At 67.0% G+C, this 14,756-nt stretch overlaps 1 protein-coding gene across 1 annotated transcript; it reads right to left on the bottom strand.

Annotated features, from left to right (window-relative positions):
* Positions 1-102: 102 nt before the first annotated feature.
* Positions 103-14,237, bottom strand: VARS1 (valyl-tRNA synthetase 1). The gene is made up of 30 exons (XM_029055297.2): positions 13,938-14,237; positions 11,716-12,082; positions 11,370-11,504; positions 11,115-11,271; positions 10,535-10,662; positions 10,331-10,415; positions 10,025-10,125; positions 9,790-9,917; positions 9,186-9,350; positions 8,542-8,623; positions 8,290-8,409; positions 7,997-8,105; positions 7,551-7,645; positions 7,315-7,405; positions 6,979-7,103; positions 6,606-6,709; positions 6,317-6,475; positions 6,115-6,205; positions 5,370-5,475; positions 5,189-5,259; positions 4,937-5,062; positions 4,507-4,611; positions 4,330-4,398; positions 4,149-4,227; positions 3,820-3,947; positions 2,599-2,754; positions 2,068-2,307; positions 1,846-1,957; positions 1,181-1,506; positions 103-233 (listed from the first exon to the last, which is right to left on the bottom strand). Exons 2-30 carry the CDS (start codon positions 12,067-12,069, stop codon positions 165-167), a joined length of 3,816 nt encoding a protein of 1,271 aa, XP_028911130.1. The 5' UTR covers positions 12,070-12,082; positions 13,938-14,237; the 3' UTR covers positions 103-164.
* Between the last annotated feature and the right edge of the window lie 519 nt (positions 14,238-14,756).

The following is a 14,756-nucleotide window of genomic DNA, read 5'->3' as shown; positions in this document are numbered from 1 at the left end:
CGACGGCACGGCCCCCTCCCCGTCCCCGGCGGGGGGCCCGGCCTCGGCCGCCCCCCGACCCATCCCCGGGGCCCCGGTCTGATACACGTGCGCACACGCGGGGTGGTTTATTTGCCAAAATATTTTATTGCTCTTCCAGGTGCGGGACGGGGCGGGGCGGGATCTCACACCATCTTCTGGAACACGGCGATGGCCTGGTCCACCGTCCTCAGCTCCGACTCCGCCTGCAGCAGCTGTACCAAGCCCAGATGGGGTGGGGACGGGGAGGACCGGGACGTCAGACCCCGCGACTGGCTGGCGGGGAGGGGTCGGGCGCCACCCCCGCTGCTCCAGCCTCCCCTCCCCCCGAGTCACGCCGGGCCCCGATAAATGGGAAATATCTGGGGGAGACTCAGGGGGCTTGAACCATGGAGGTGGGGGGGAGAGACCATGGGGAGATGGGGGTTTGGAGACCTGGTGAGACCGGATGGGATTAACTACCGGGGAAATGGGGGGTGATGGGAGACACCAGGGAGGCGGGGACTGGGGAGTGAGAGAAACCATTATGAAAATGGAGGGATGGGACGGGAGCTAGGTGGTGGTGGGAGAGATCGAGGGGGAAATCGGACTTGGGAGAAACCATTATGAGAATGGAGGGATGGAATAAATCATGGGGTGTGGGAGAGAACATGTGGGAAATGGGGGTGGTGGGAGAGACCCTGGGTTGGGTGGGGGTGGATAGCGAGTAGGAGAAACCATTATGAAAACGGAGGGATGGGTTGAGAGCTAGGTGATGGTAGGAGAGACCATGGGAAAAATGGAGGGAGGGACTGAGGGAGGTGGGAGAAACCGTTACGAAAAAGGGGCTAAATCGTGGGGCGGGGGCACGGAGAGACCAGGGACAGAATGGGGGTGGATGGGAGACACCACGGAGGGTGGAGAGCCCGTGGGGTAAACGGGGAGAGACCCGGAGGGACGCCAGTCCACGGAGGCCCAGCCCGTGGCCCTGCGGGACAGGGGTGAAGCCGTCAAACAAAGCTGGGGGAAGGGGTGGACGGCCGACCCCACACGCTGCGCTCCGGGCAGGGGCTGGAGTCAGTCACGCCCGCCGGCCTCCCCCGGCCCGGTGGGCAGGGAAGGGGTGAGGGCAAGGGACGGGGGGTGGGGAGTTCGTGCACCGCGCGTGTCCACCTGCGCTCACCTTGGCAGCGTCGGCCTCGCGCACCTGTGGGGGCACCTTGGCCGCGTAGCCGGGGGCGGCCCTCCGCTCCCGCAGCCTCCCGGCCCCGCGCTCCACCTCGGCGCGCCGGCCCTGCAGTTTGGCCAGCTCCCGGACGGGGTCCACCAGCCCCTGCAGCAGCAGGTGGACGGAGCAGCAGTCCGAGGCCAGGCCCACGGCGCAGCCCGGGGGGGCCGCGGCCCCGGGGGGCAGCAACCGCACCGACCCCGCGCTCGCCAGGGCCCGCACGTAGTCGCACCCCCGGGCCGCCCGGCTGCGCGTCGTCTCGTCCGTCACTTCCAGGAAGCCTGCGGGGCCAGGACGGGACGAGGTCCGGGTGAGGGGCGGCAGCGGGCAGCGGGGAGGGACAGGGCCCGGGTCAGAGGTGGTGGACCGACAGGGACAGGCGGGGCCCAGATTAGGGGTTGTGGGAAAGCAGGTGGAGATGGGAGAGCGGCCTGGTTAGGGGTGGCAGTGGGTGGGCAGGGGGCAGGGGGGTGAGTGGAGGTGGGAAAGGGCCCGGGTTAGGGGTGGTGGCGGGCAGCAGGGAGGGTCGGGGCCCAGGCTACGTGTGGCCAGAGTCGGGCAGGGATGGAGGTGGATGGATGGAGGTGAGGCGGGCAGCAGGGAGGGCCGGGACGACTCACAGTCGGGACGGCTGCGTGTGAGGTTGTAGTCGGCGCGGAGGGAGCGGACGGCCCGCGAGATGCTCAGGACCAGCTCGAAGGTGCTTTCGGCCTCGGCGTCCTTCCAGGAGCACTGCCGGGGCGGAAGAGCGACAGATGGGCGCGGGGCCGGTGAGAGAACCCCGACCTCCCCCTCCCCGGGACCCCCAACGGCCCGGCTCCCCGTCCGCGTCCGGCGCGTACCAGGTCGGGGTCGGGGTAGGGGGTGACGCAGAGGCTGGGGGGGTCGTTGGGGCCACGGCGGGGCAGACGCTGGAACAGCTCCTCCGTCACGAAGGGCATGAAGGGGCTCAGCAAGCGCAGCGCCACGTCCAGGCAGGTGTAGAGCGTCTGCCGGACCGCCTCCGCCGCCCTCGTCTCCGTCGTCTCCGCCGGCGTCCCGCTGTCCTCCGCCCCGGCCGCCAGCACCGGCTTCACACATTCCTGGGCCCCCGGGGGCCGGCGGGGGAGAGAAGGGGCGTCACTTCCTGTCCCCGTCCCCCCAAGAGCCCCGGGGACCCTCCCTCCCTTCCTCGGAGACACACGCCCCCGCCAGAGGAGCTTCGGATGACCCGCGGTCCCCCGTCCTCAACTCCGATGAGCCCAGCGATGCCCACCGCCAGCCCCGGCTGTGGGGAAGACGGGCTCCCGGCCTGGTTCCTGGGCAAACGCCAACCCCACCCCGCACCCTCCCGGGCCACCCCCACCCCCCACCGCCGGGGCCCGGCCCCGCACCAGGTAGACGTCGCACAGCTCGTAGACCCAGAAGCTGTACTGAGCGGTGGTGACGGCGGGGAAGTCGTAGTCCCGGAAGCCCCGGTGGCTCTGCCCCACGGCCTCCGCCAGCCGGCTGAGGATCCAGCGGTCGGCCAGGCTCTGCGCCCCGGTGGGCTGGGGGTGGGGGAGAGCGGAGGGGTCAGCGGGGGAAGGGAACAGTGGGGAGACGGGGACGGGGGTGAGGACGGGACCCAGACGGGCAGTCCGTGCGTCTCCTCTCCCTCCCCGAAGAGGAAAACCCCGTCCATCTGCCTCTCAGTCTGCCTCCTTTTTCCTCTCTGACAGTCGGCCTGCCTGACCCTCCCTCCCTCCCTGCTTCAGGGTTCAGGTCTGGTCCCCTTCAGTTCTCCACCTACACCCACTCCCTTGGAGAACTCATTCTCTTCCCCGGGCTTCAACTACCCGCTCTTCGGGGACGATTCTCAAATCTCCATCTCCAGCCCCCATCTCTCTCCCTCTCGACCGTCTCGCATCTCCTCCTGCCTTCAAGACATCTCTACCTGGATGTCCCGCTGACGCCTCAAACTGAACATGTCCGAAAGAGAACTAATCTTCACTCCCAAACCCTGTCCTTCCCCTGACTTTCCTATCACTGTAGACACCACCAAGCGATGATGTTTACCGAACACGCCTTTGCCGCCCAGGGTACTGAGCACACCCTCCCGTTTCATAAGCCACAAACCGTCTCTCTCCCCACCTTCGGAGCTCTCCTAGAAATACATCTCTGAGATGTCTTTCCAGACCAAGCCCATTTCCCCCCTCCCCTTCCGCATCATCTACACCCTTGGATGTGTACCCTTTAAGCACTCGATATGCACCCCACCCTCTGCCCCTCGGCACATGCCTACATCTGAAATCCGTTTGAGCGTCTGTCTCCCTCTCTAAGATTGTAAACTCCTTGTGGGCAAGAAACAGGTCTACCATCTCTGTTGTACTGGACTCTATCAAGCGTTCAGTCCGGTGTCCTTCACAGAGTGAGCGCTCAATAAATCCCACTGATAGACCTCCCCCACTGGAATGGCATCCCCTCTAGAGGGGAGGGGGGTCTTGTCTTTCTCTCTGCTCTGCCCTCCCAGGTGCCCAGCACAGCGCCGTGTCCCTGGCAGGGCAACGGGGAGGGGGTTCTCATCGACTGACTGGCAGTCCGGGAGACCGGGGGCGGGGAGGAGCGGCGCTGACCTGTGGGGAGGGGGCCGGCCGGAAGTCCCCACCCAGCCCGCGCAGGGCGAACTTGGTGGCGTTCCAGAGCTTGTTGCAGAAGTGGCGGTAACCCAGGATCCGGCTCACGTCCAGGTTGATGTCTCGGCCTGGGGTGGGGGGGAGGGGAGGAGAGGGGTCGGAGGCCCCTCTCTCCCTCTCCCCCTAGAGGTTGGGTATCGCCTATCCCGCTCCTGCAGCCTGGGACCTCCCTTCCAGATCCCAGGGGCAGGGGAGGGTTGGGGGGGGATATGAGGGCAGAGTGGTCTCTGGGAGGGCCCGGGGGGGCCAGCAGGGGAGGGAGGACCTACCTTGGGCCGTGTAGGCGCACAGACCGAAGCGGAGGGCGTCGGTGCCGCACTCGGGGATCCCGGATGGAAAATCCGCTTTCTGGCGGGGAGGCGAGGGGATCGGGTATTGACTGGGGGTGCTGCCCCGGAGGTCCCTCCCTCCTTCCCTCCTTCAGCCGCCCCCCGACCCGCGCCCGCATACCTGCCCCGCCTTGGCTCGCTCCATCTCGGCGGGATCCAGGTTGCTGTTGGCGAGCTGGGCGTGAAGGCCCTAGATGGAGGGTGGGGACCGCTCAGGGGGGAGCCCCCTCCCCGCACTCCACTGCCCTCATCGCCCCAACCCCCCAGGCTGGTCCCCCACTGGTCGAGCTCCCCCCACCTCGAGGGAGACGCCGGAGATGACGTCTAGAGGGTCGATGACGTTGCCCAGGGATTTGCTCATCTTCCGTCCGTGAGCGTCGCGGATGACAGCATGGAGGTATACCTGGCGGCCAGGCGGGGCCACGGGGCCAGGGGTCAGGGAACTTCCACCTGCGCCCCACCCCCGTCTGCTCTGTCCACTGGAATCGCAGTCGGGGTGTAGGCCCCCGGCACTCGCCTGGGCCCAGTCCCCACCCAAGCTCTGAGTCAGGGTGGGGAGAGACGGGGAGGGGGACGGGCAGATGGCAGGGAGGATGGGCAGGGGGAGGGCAGATGGGCCAGTGGGGGATGGGCAGGAGGAGGACAGATGGGGGGACAGGCGGACGGGTGGGCGGCTGGCCGGGAAGGGGGAGGGCAGACGGGGGGCCGGGCGGGGGGCCGGGGCGGACCTCTCGGAAGGGCAGCTGTCCGGTTAGCTGCAGGCCGAGCATGACCATGCGGGCCACCCAGAAGAAGAGGATGTCGTGGCCGGTCTCCAGCAGGGTCCCGGGGTAGAACACGGCCAGGTCCTCCGTCTGCGGGGGGGCGCACAGGGGACAGGCCGGGTCAGGGCCGCTTCCTCTGGATCCCCGTGGCCCCCCGGTCCCGGCCTCCACGTCCCGCCCTCCCGCCGGATCCCCCTAGCCTTCCCCGCCGCTCACCGGCTCGGGCCAGCCAAAGATGGAGAGGGGAAAGATGCCGGAGGAGAACCAGGTGTCCAAGACGTCTTCGTCTGGAGATTGTGAGGGGTTTAAGGAAACCCGGGGTCTGAGGCCACCATGCACCTCGGGCCCACCTGCCCACACCGCCCTCTTCCCTTTCCCTCAGGCCGCGGCCCCTCACCCTGCCGGAGGACGACCTTCTCCGGGGCGACTCCGAACTGCTGGGCCGCCTTCTCCCTCGCTTCCTGCTCGCTGCGCCCGCTCACCCAGTAACGTCCGTCCGGGTCCTGGGGGGCAGGGAACAGAGAGATGGAGGAATGGACGGACGGAGGGACGGAAAGAGTGGCCCTGGGACCCCCTCTCCTCTGGGCCAATGAGCTGCTCCCTCCCATCCCTTCCCCACACCGCCCACGGGAGTCCTGGGACCCCATCTGGGAAGACAAGAAGCACACGGAGTGGTCCCAGGGAGGGGTCCAAGTGTCTGGTTGATGGGCAGGAAAGGGTTGGAGTGATGCAGTAGGGAGGGAAACGGGGTGTGGGGATTTCAGAAGTTAGTCAGGGAAGGCTTCCTGGAGGAGCTGTGACTTGAGTCGGGCTTTAAAGGTGGGGAGAGCCACTGGTGGTCTGTCAGACACGAAGGGAGAGGGAAGTCCAGACCAGAAGGAGGATGTGGGTGAAGGATCAGTAGTGAGAGCGACGTGGTTGGGGAACAGTGACCTGGTTGGCGTTAGGGGAATGAAGAGAGCGAGCTGGGGTCTAGCGGGCTTGGAGAGCGGACGAGCTGGGGCAGATGGAAGGCCTTAAAGTCGATCCTGCGGGCTCCCGGCCCTGCCCTCGCCCCCGCCCCCCTGCCAGTGCTGAAACGCTGTCAGGAAGAGCCACTGGGCCGGGTGGGTCCAGGGTCTGGGCCCCCGGGGCCCCCTCACCTGCCCGGGTGGGACACTGGGGTCGTCAACGGTCACGAAGTACGCCGGGATGCGGTGGCCCCACCATAGCTGCCGTGAGATGCACCAGTCCCTGGGGGGCCAAGGGGGCGAGAACCAGCGCGTCAGCACGGTAGGTTTCCCGCCCGCCCCCAGGTCCCAAGGTCCCCAGGTCCCACCGCCCTCCGGCCTCGCCCCCACTGACCGGATGTTGTCCATCCAAGCGTTCCAAGTGCGGACGTGGGCCTCGGGCAGGATGCGCAGGTCCCCGTGGGCCACGGCGGCGGAAGCGGCCCGCGCCATGTCCTCGCACCGCACGTACCACTGCGGCTTCAGCAGGGGCTCCACCACGTCCTTCGACCGGCTGCGGGCCCACGGGGCGGGGGGGTGGGACACGCCGTGTCAGCCCCGGCGGAGGCACCCCCTACCACGGCCCGCACCCCGGGATCCCCCTCCCGCCCAGTGCCCACCGCGTGCCCGCCCTGGGACCTCACGTGCAGACGGGGACCACCATGGGGTTGTCCTCAATGGCCCGGAAGAGTCCGCGCTCCTTGAGCGCCTCCAGCACCACCTTGCGGGCCTCAAACCGTGGCAGCCCCTGCGGGGGCCAACGCGGAGCCCTCACACCCCGCCCCATCGAGACCTCCGCCCCCTCTGCTTCCCAGGCCCATCCGCCCTTCGCTCCTTCCTGCCCCCCTGCACCCCAAGGTGTGGGCCCCCACCTCCCGGGCCCCGGCCCTGCGCCTCTCTTCCCACCCCCCGGAATCCTCGTCCCACACTCCTGGGCCTCCCTCCCTGTCCTCTATAGCCCCCATACCCCCGTCCCCCTGCGCTCCATGCCTCCCAAGCTCTGAGCCCGGACCTCACCAGGAAAGGGGGAGGCACGTTGATGAGGTTCCCTTTGTGGTCCATGATGGTCACGGCCGCCAGCCGGTGCCGCTGCCCAACCTCGTAGTCGTTCTGGTCGTGGGCCGGGGTGATCTTCACCGCACCTGGCGGGTTTAAGAGGTCAGCAGGCCACGTCCCTCCGCCCCAGCCCTCCCTCCCACCCATCCCCTGGGGCCGAGAGCCCCCGACTCTCCCGACACCTCCGCGCTTAGAGACGCCCCCGCCGCCCAGCCAGGATCCCAGAACCTGAGGACCCCCGTGCCTCGTTTCTGCTGCCACAGTGCCTGTCCCCTCCAGACCCTCTCCTGCGCCCACCTGTGCCGAACTCCATGTCCACGAAATCGTCGAAGACGACGGGCAGGGTGCGCTGGACGAAGGGGTGCAGCACGGACTTGCCCCGCAGGTGCTGCGCCGAGCAGAGCAGAGCCGCCGGGACCGGGCAAGGCCCAGTCAGAGAGCGGGCAAAGGTCTCCTCCCTTGCAGCCCCTGCCCAGTCTGCCGGCCCGCCATCACCCTTCCTCCTCCGTGTCCTGCCCGCCCCAGCCCCCTACCTGGTATCTGGGGTCCTTGGGGTGGACGGCGACGGCCGTGTCGCCCAACATGGTCTCGATCCGTGTCGTGGCCACCACCACCTCCTCGTCGCTGTCTGCGGGCGGGACGTTGCTCGGGACGTGAATCCACCCCCGCCGCCACCTGCGCCCGCCTCCCACCGTCCAGCCCTCTCCGGCTTCCTGTCCTCCAACCTTGGGCGTCCCTGGCCCGCAGACCCCCGCCCTCTGACCTTGGGTATCCCCAGTCTTGCCACCCAATCCCTGGTGTCTCCAACCTCTGCTTTCTAACTTCAGGGGTCCCCAGAACCCCAGCCCCAGCCCTCCAACCCTGGGCAACCCCCATGCCCCGCCTTCTGACCCCGAGCATTCCCAGTCCCCTGACTCCTGACCCCGGGTGCTTCTGGCTCCCCACCCTCTGCCCTCGGGATTCTCCTGCCCCCCCGCACCTGAGCCGGCGACCTTGTAGGCGAAGGAGATGAGGACCCCAAACTGGACCTTGTCCTTGTAGCCGGGCACGGAAAGTAGCGTGCGGCCACTCAGTTCCTTTTTCTCTACCTGGTGGGGGGCACCAGGGGCCGGTCAGGAGCCTAGCTGGGGTCCTGGGCTCAGGCCAGAATGGGTTGGGCTGGGGGAGTTGGGGGAGAAGGGTCCACAGCCGTCAACCCCATCCCCCCACGCTCCTCCCCTCCGACGGCTCCCCGGGGCCGGGTGGGGGGCAGGGCGGGGCACGGAGGGGCACCTCAATGTCGGAGATGGCGGAGTTGAGGCTGCAGGACCAGTTGACGAGGCGTGTGCTGCGGTAGATGACGCCGGTGTCGTGCAGGCGGACAAAGGCCTCCGTCACTGCCCGTGACAGTTTCTGGGGGCGATGGGGACATGGCAGGAGTCAGGACGGGTTCCCTATCTCCGAACCCACCCGCTGGTCCTCAACGTGGCGCCCAGCGGGCCCCACTCCCTCCCGGCTCCCACCCCGGGCCCGAGTCCCGCTCACAGGGTCCATGGTGAAGCAGGCACGGTCCCAGTCCAGAGAGCTTCCCAGTTTCTTCAGCTGATGGTAGATGCGGTCCCCTTTCCTGCGGGACGGCGGGGAGAACGATACGTGGTTGGAATGGGGGGCGGGGGGCAGGCGGGGAACTGGGGGAAGCAACAGGGAGTCCCCATCCTCACCTAAGGGCCGAGACCAGGCAAACGGGACCGGGGGGGAAGGGGTCAGGTCCCAGGGCCCCTCAGTCTCCCCCGGCTGCCCGTAGAGGTCACAGACTGAGAAGGTGTAGGGGGTCCCGGAACAGGGATGGGCAAAGGTCGGGCAGGTGGCGGGGAGGGTCCAGTCATAGGTGGGGACAGACCCGGGGAGGGATGGACCAGGGCTCAGTCGGTGGTGGAGACAGATGTGGGACCAGGGATGGGAATGGATGCGGGGGGACCCAGGGGCACAAGGAGTGATGAAATTGGGGCCCGGGGTGGCGATGGGACAGGGGGTCTGGGGGCATGATGGATGGATTCGCCTAGGGGCAGAGAATGGTGATGTAGGGAAGCCCGAGGCAGGTACGGACAGGGGAGCGAGGTGGAGGGGGCTGATGGGCAGGGGCCGGCCGGAGGGAGGGAGGCCCGGGAGTCGAGGGGACCCCAACTCACTCGTCCTTCCACTTCCAGACCTCGCGCAGGAAGGCCTCGCGCCCGACCTGGTGGCGGCTGAGTCCGCGCTCCCTCCACAGCTTCTTCTCCACCACCACCTGGGTGGCGATTCCCGCGTGGTCGCAGCCGGGGTTCCACAGCGTCGTCTCCCCGCGCATCCGGTGCCTGCCCGGGCCGGGACGTCACATGGGGGGGCCGGGGCGAGCCGGCCCGGGGGCGGGGGACGGAATCCAGGAGGCGGCACACTCCCACTCAGCGTCTCCCTCACGTTGTCCGCCCCCCATGCTGCCCGAACCCCGCACGCCAGGCGGGGAAGCCCGGGCTGGGGACTGTGGGAAGCCGGCGGCCCTGGCGGGAGAGACGACCACGTGCGGAGGAGGCCGAGGCCGTCCGGGGAGCTAGAGGGAGGGAGGCCTGGGGGCCGCCGACAGGGGGTCCAATTAGGGAAGGGAGGCAGCTCCGGGATTCAATCCGACGGAAGGGCGGGAGGCCCGGCCCGGGGGTCGTGATGGGGCCCGACTTGGGCCGGGGAGAGCAGGGGGCCGCTGGGGAGCTGCAGGGGGCCGCTGGGGAGCCCCGGGGGCAGGGGCCAGGCACAGCTCACCAGCGCGTGAGCGCGTCCTGGATGGCGTTGGTGAGGGCGTGGCCGAGGTGCAGTGAGCCCGTGACGTTGGGCGGCGGGATGCACATCATGAACACGCCGCGGGGGTTCGGCTCCGCCACGCTGGACCGCTGCGGGGGCACACTCCAGGACGCTGCCACAGGGCCCCTCCCACCTCCGCCCACCCCCCGGTCCCCTCCTCCCCCTGGACCCGGCCCCACGGCGGCCCATCACTCACTCCGTACTCAGGCTTGAAGAAGCCCTGACTCTCCCACCAGGGGTACCAGGCGGCCTCCACGTACTGGGGGCTGTACGAGTCGGGCATCGGCCCGCTGACATCTGTGGGAAGGGGGACAGGGATGGCCCAGGAGGGATGGGCGGGAGAGGAGCGGGCAGTGCTGGCAGCAGGGGAGCTGAGACCAAGACCGAGCTGGGCAATGGCAGGGGGACCCGGCAGCCCCACTCTCAGGAGATCCTGGGACCTGGGACGGGGCAGGGTCTGAACTCCTCCCCTTTCCTACCCCGACTCCGGCCCCCAGGTTACCTTTCTTGTCCCCCGGCCGGGTTGGGAGGTCATAGGTGATGACCCCGGGGTCACGCTTCTCTTTCTTCTCGGCCTTGGGCTTCTTCTGTTACGGGGAGAGGAGAGAGGACCCAGTCTTTAGCTACCCTCCTCTTGCCCTGCAGCCTCCCACCCGTTCTCCGGCGCCCCCATACGCCCCCAAGGGTCCCCTCCTCATCTGCCCACCTCCCCCGGGGGTGGCTGCTGCTGGCGGTTCTTCTCCTGTTTCTGCTGAAACTTCTCCAGTTTCTCCCTCTTCTTGGCCTCCTTTTTCAGCTGCGCGGCCGTCTTCGGGGGCGCGGGGGCCTGGGGGCCTGGATCGGGGAGAGGGGAATGGAACCCAGCGGCACTCGGCCCCTCCCGAGATGCCCCCTTCCGCATTCCCGCCACTCTTCCAGAAGTGCCGTCACGTTGCCGACGAGATGCGTTAAGGGGTCCCGGTCTCCCCCAAACCACCCCCGGCTGCCTCTGGAAATCCCTTCTATCCCACACCTCCTCGCTATCTCTCCTCTCCGGCTAGATCCTTCCCAACCCGTAGGAAGGGCAGCACCCGGGAAGCGGCACATGGGAAGTGCCACCACTTTGGAAGTGAGGAGCAGGAAGCAAGAGCTGCGGAGCCCAGCCTGGCCAATTAGCAGGCCAATTAGCATCCCTGGTCCCACCCGCCGTGGTCCATGAGGGCGGGAGAAGTCCAGCAGGCTGGCCGAGGCACAGTATGTCTGGATCCCTCAGATGACTCCCCCTCCCCGCCCCCGACGGGCCTTACCTCCAGCCCCCGGCTGGGGCAGCGGGGCGGGGAGGGGCCGGATTCCCGGGCAGAGACCCACCTCCCCCAGCACCGCCTGGAACTGGGGCTGGTGGACGCACGCCAGGAACCAGCGGGTCACGTTGGGCAGGGACGAGCGCGCCTTGGGGTCCAGGACCTGGGCGGGAGGGTGGTGGCGTGGGTCAGCCCCGGCCCCCCTTACCGGAAGCTTCCTCCCGCACCACCCTCCGACCCCCGGCCCGGGCGCAGCCTCACGTATTTGAAGGGCAGCAGCAGGGCAGTGGCGGCGGCCAGGTCTGCCAGCGTCGGGTCCTCTCCGACCAGGAAGGTGCGCAGCCGTAGATGGTCCTCCAGTGGGGCCAGCGCCCGGCCCAGGGCGGCAATCGCGGCCTGCGGTGAGGGCCGGAGCGTGGAGGACCGCGGGGATCGGGACCCCACCCAACCACCCCATCACCCTCAGCTCCATTAGCTGCCCCCAGTCCACCCCAACTTCCTTCCCCTCGCCCCCGTCTCACCCCCCAGAGATCCCTTCACGCTCTGGCTCTCCGGCTCTCCGCCCTTGCCCGGCTCATCCGGTCTCCCCCCTTGGGTCCCCTCTTACCTGGGAGTCTCCTCCGGGCCGGGCCAGCCCCAGAGCGGGCAGGGTGGCGGCGCAGGCGGCGGGCACCAGCTCCCCGTCGGCATAGTTGACCCACTGCTGGACCAGAGTAGCGGCCCGCCCGCCGCCGGGCCCCCCGAGGCCGTCGGGCCACAGCAGTCGGGCCACGGCAGACCCCCCGCTCACGCCCAGCTCCGGGCCCAGCTCCAGGGCCGGCAGGCCGGGCAAGGGGAAGCGCGGGCCGGCGGGTGGCGGCCGCGGGCAGACGCGGGGCTCGGTGCCCCCAAAGCGGGCGGCGATGAGGGCCCGGAGGCTGGGGAAGGACTCCGGGTGCGGGGACACGTACAGCACGGACATGGTCGCTGCAGACCTGCCGGGAGGACCAGGTGGGTCGGTTGGGGGGTGGCCAGGAGCCGGGGAATGGGCAGAGCTCCCTCTCTCCCTCTAGGGGCCTCCTGGATCCAGACCGAGCCTCGAGTCCTGGCTGCGAGGGGCAATCCATCAGTGGAATTTATTGAGCTTACCACGTGCAGAATGCTGTATTAAGCACTCGGGAGGGTATAATATAGCAGAGTTAATCACCAATGATATTTACTGAGCATTTACTGTGTGCAGATCACTGCGCTAAGCACTGGGGAGAGGACAATCCAACAGAACTGATAGAAATGTTCCCTGCCCACAACAAGGTCACAGCCTAGAGGAACATTCGTATAAATAAATGGATGTGGACACTGGGGCTGAGGGACACCGAGGTCCCTGGCGGAGGGCGGGGAGGTCCCCCTCTCTAGACTGGGAGCTAGTTGGGGGCAGAGAAAATGTATCTACCAGTTCTACCGTGTGACCTTCACATCTCTGTGCCTCAGTTCCCTCATCTGCAAAATGGGCTACCCGTCATCAGTCAGTCAATCGTATCTATTGAGTGTTACCGTGTGCAGGATACTGCCCTAAGCACTTGGGAGAGCATGCTATAACAGTACAACAGACACGTTCCCTGCCCACAACGAGTTCACGTCTAGAAGTTCCTAATCACCATCCTATTTGGATGGTAAGCCCCATGTGGGACCTGATGACAGCGCTTAGTACATAGTAAACACTCCACAAGTACGACTGTATTAATTTTTTAGCAGCAATTGTGCTAATTACCCTTCAATCGAGCTGCCCTTAATTGCCGGGGAAGAGACGAAATGATCGGAACGGGCTCAGTCCCTGCTTCCCAGCCCAGATGGGAGGGAGGACTGGGGCTGAATACCCACTTTTTTTAACGGTATTTGTTGAGCGCTTTCTACGTTCCTGGCGTTGCACTAAGCGCCGGGGTGGCTACAAACCAATCAGGTTGGACACGGTCCCTGTCCCACCCGGGGCTCACGGTCTTAATTCCAGATGAGGGAACTGAAGTGCAGGGAAGTAAAGTGACTTCATTCATTCAATTCAATCGTATTTATTGAGCGCTTATTGTGTGCAGAGCACTGTGCTAAGCGCTTGGAATGGACAACTGGACAACAAAGAGACGATCCCCGCCCACAGAGGGGCTCGGAGTCTACCCGGCAGACGAGGGGCGGCGGCGGGGGGCTGAGGAGGCGGCTCCTCCTCCCTTCCTTAATAATAATAATAATGTTGGTATTTGATAAGCGCTTACTCTGTGCAGAGCACCGTTCTAAGCGCCGGGGGAGATACAGGGTGATCAGGTTGTCCCACGTGAGGCTCACAGTTAATCCCCATTTTCCGGATGAGGTAACCGAGGCCCAGAGAAGTGAAGTGACTTGCCCAGGGTCACCCAGCTGACAAGTGGCAGAGTCCCTTCTCCCAGGCCCGGGCTCCACCCACTGGGCCATCCCGCTCCCCCACCGCGCGGCTGGGTAAACCGAGGCACCGAGCAGACGGCAGTCCCCAGCTCCCCTGCCTGGTGGGGGTCGTTAATTCATTCGGCGGTTTCTATGGGGCGCTTACTGGGTGCAGAGCGCTGGACCCAGCGCTTGGAAAGTGCAATGGGGCAGCCGACAGAGCGTAGCCCCGGCACGAAACTGCGCATGCCCGGGGGGCTCCCCCGAACCCCCCCCCCCGACCCCCCCCGACCCCCCGCTCCCCAACTGCGCATGCGCAAGAGGCTCCCCCGGCCCCCAGGCCCTGAGGGGGGCTGAGGGGCGCCCTGCCCCGTCGCCCCCCGAAAGTCGCCTTGCTGGTGAGGGGGCGGACCGGACGAGGGGGGCGCGGGGACCTCCCCCTACCTAAGGCGGAGGCGTTGGCGGCCCCTCGGCGGCGTTGGCGGCGTTGGCGGTTCCCCCACGTGTGCCGCCTCCTGCCTGACAGGAATCCACTTCCGGCTCCTCTGCCCCCCCGGGGCTGCCCCACTCACTGCCCGTTCCCTCTACGCGGCCGGGATCCCCCTCCCCCGCCGCCCTCCGGGACCCCTACTCTCTCTCCCCCCACCCGACCTGGCGGGGCCGGGGGGAATCTCCGGCTAGAGGGGGCGAGGGCAGAGCGGAGCGCCGCGGCGCCATCAGGCGGGACACTAGGCAGCCCCTCCCTCCCAACGGGAGGGGGCCTCGCGGGAGGAGTCGAGTTCTTGGCGGGACAGAGCGCCCCAAGGCCCGTAGGGCAAGGAAGGAACCATAGAGCCTGAGGGCGGCCCCCAGCGGTCGGGAGGTGCCACGGCAGCCGATGGTCTACGAGGCCCGTTAGCGGGGCGGGGGAAGGAAGGAAGGTAGGGGCCCCGAACAACATCGGGCCAGTTCATTCGATAGTATTTATTGACTGTACTAAGCGCTTGGAATGCACAGTTCGGCAACAGATAGAGACGACGCCTGGCCAATGACGGGCTCACAGTCTAAACGGTTGCCTCCATCACCTGTCCCTACACCACCCCCCTTAGCATAACCCAGGACGAGGTTTTAGCAATCAATCGATCACTTCGATTTCTTGAGCGTACTGTAGGCCTAGCACTATGCAATTAATTAGAGAATTAGAGAAGCAACCTGGCTTGGCGGACAGAGCACGGGCTTGGAAGTCAGAAGGACCCAAGTTCTAATATTGACTTTGCCACACGT

Source organism: Ornithorhynchus anatinus, chromosome X5 (genome assembly GCF_004115215.2).
Source record: "Ornithorhynchus anatinus isolate Pmale09 chromosome X5, mOrnAna1.pri.v4, whole genome shotgun sequence".
Classification (NCBI taxonomy): Eukaryota; Metazoa; Chordata; class Mammalia; order Monotremata; family Ornithorhynchidae; genus Ornithorhynchus; species Ornithorhynchus anatinus.
This window is presented reverse-complemented; position numbering and strand designations above follow the sequence as displayed.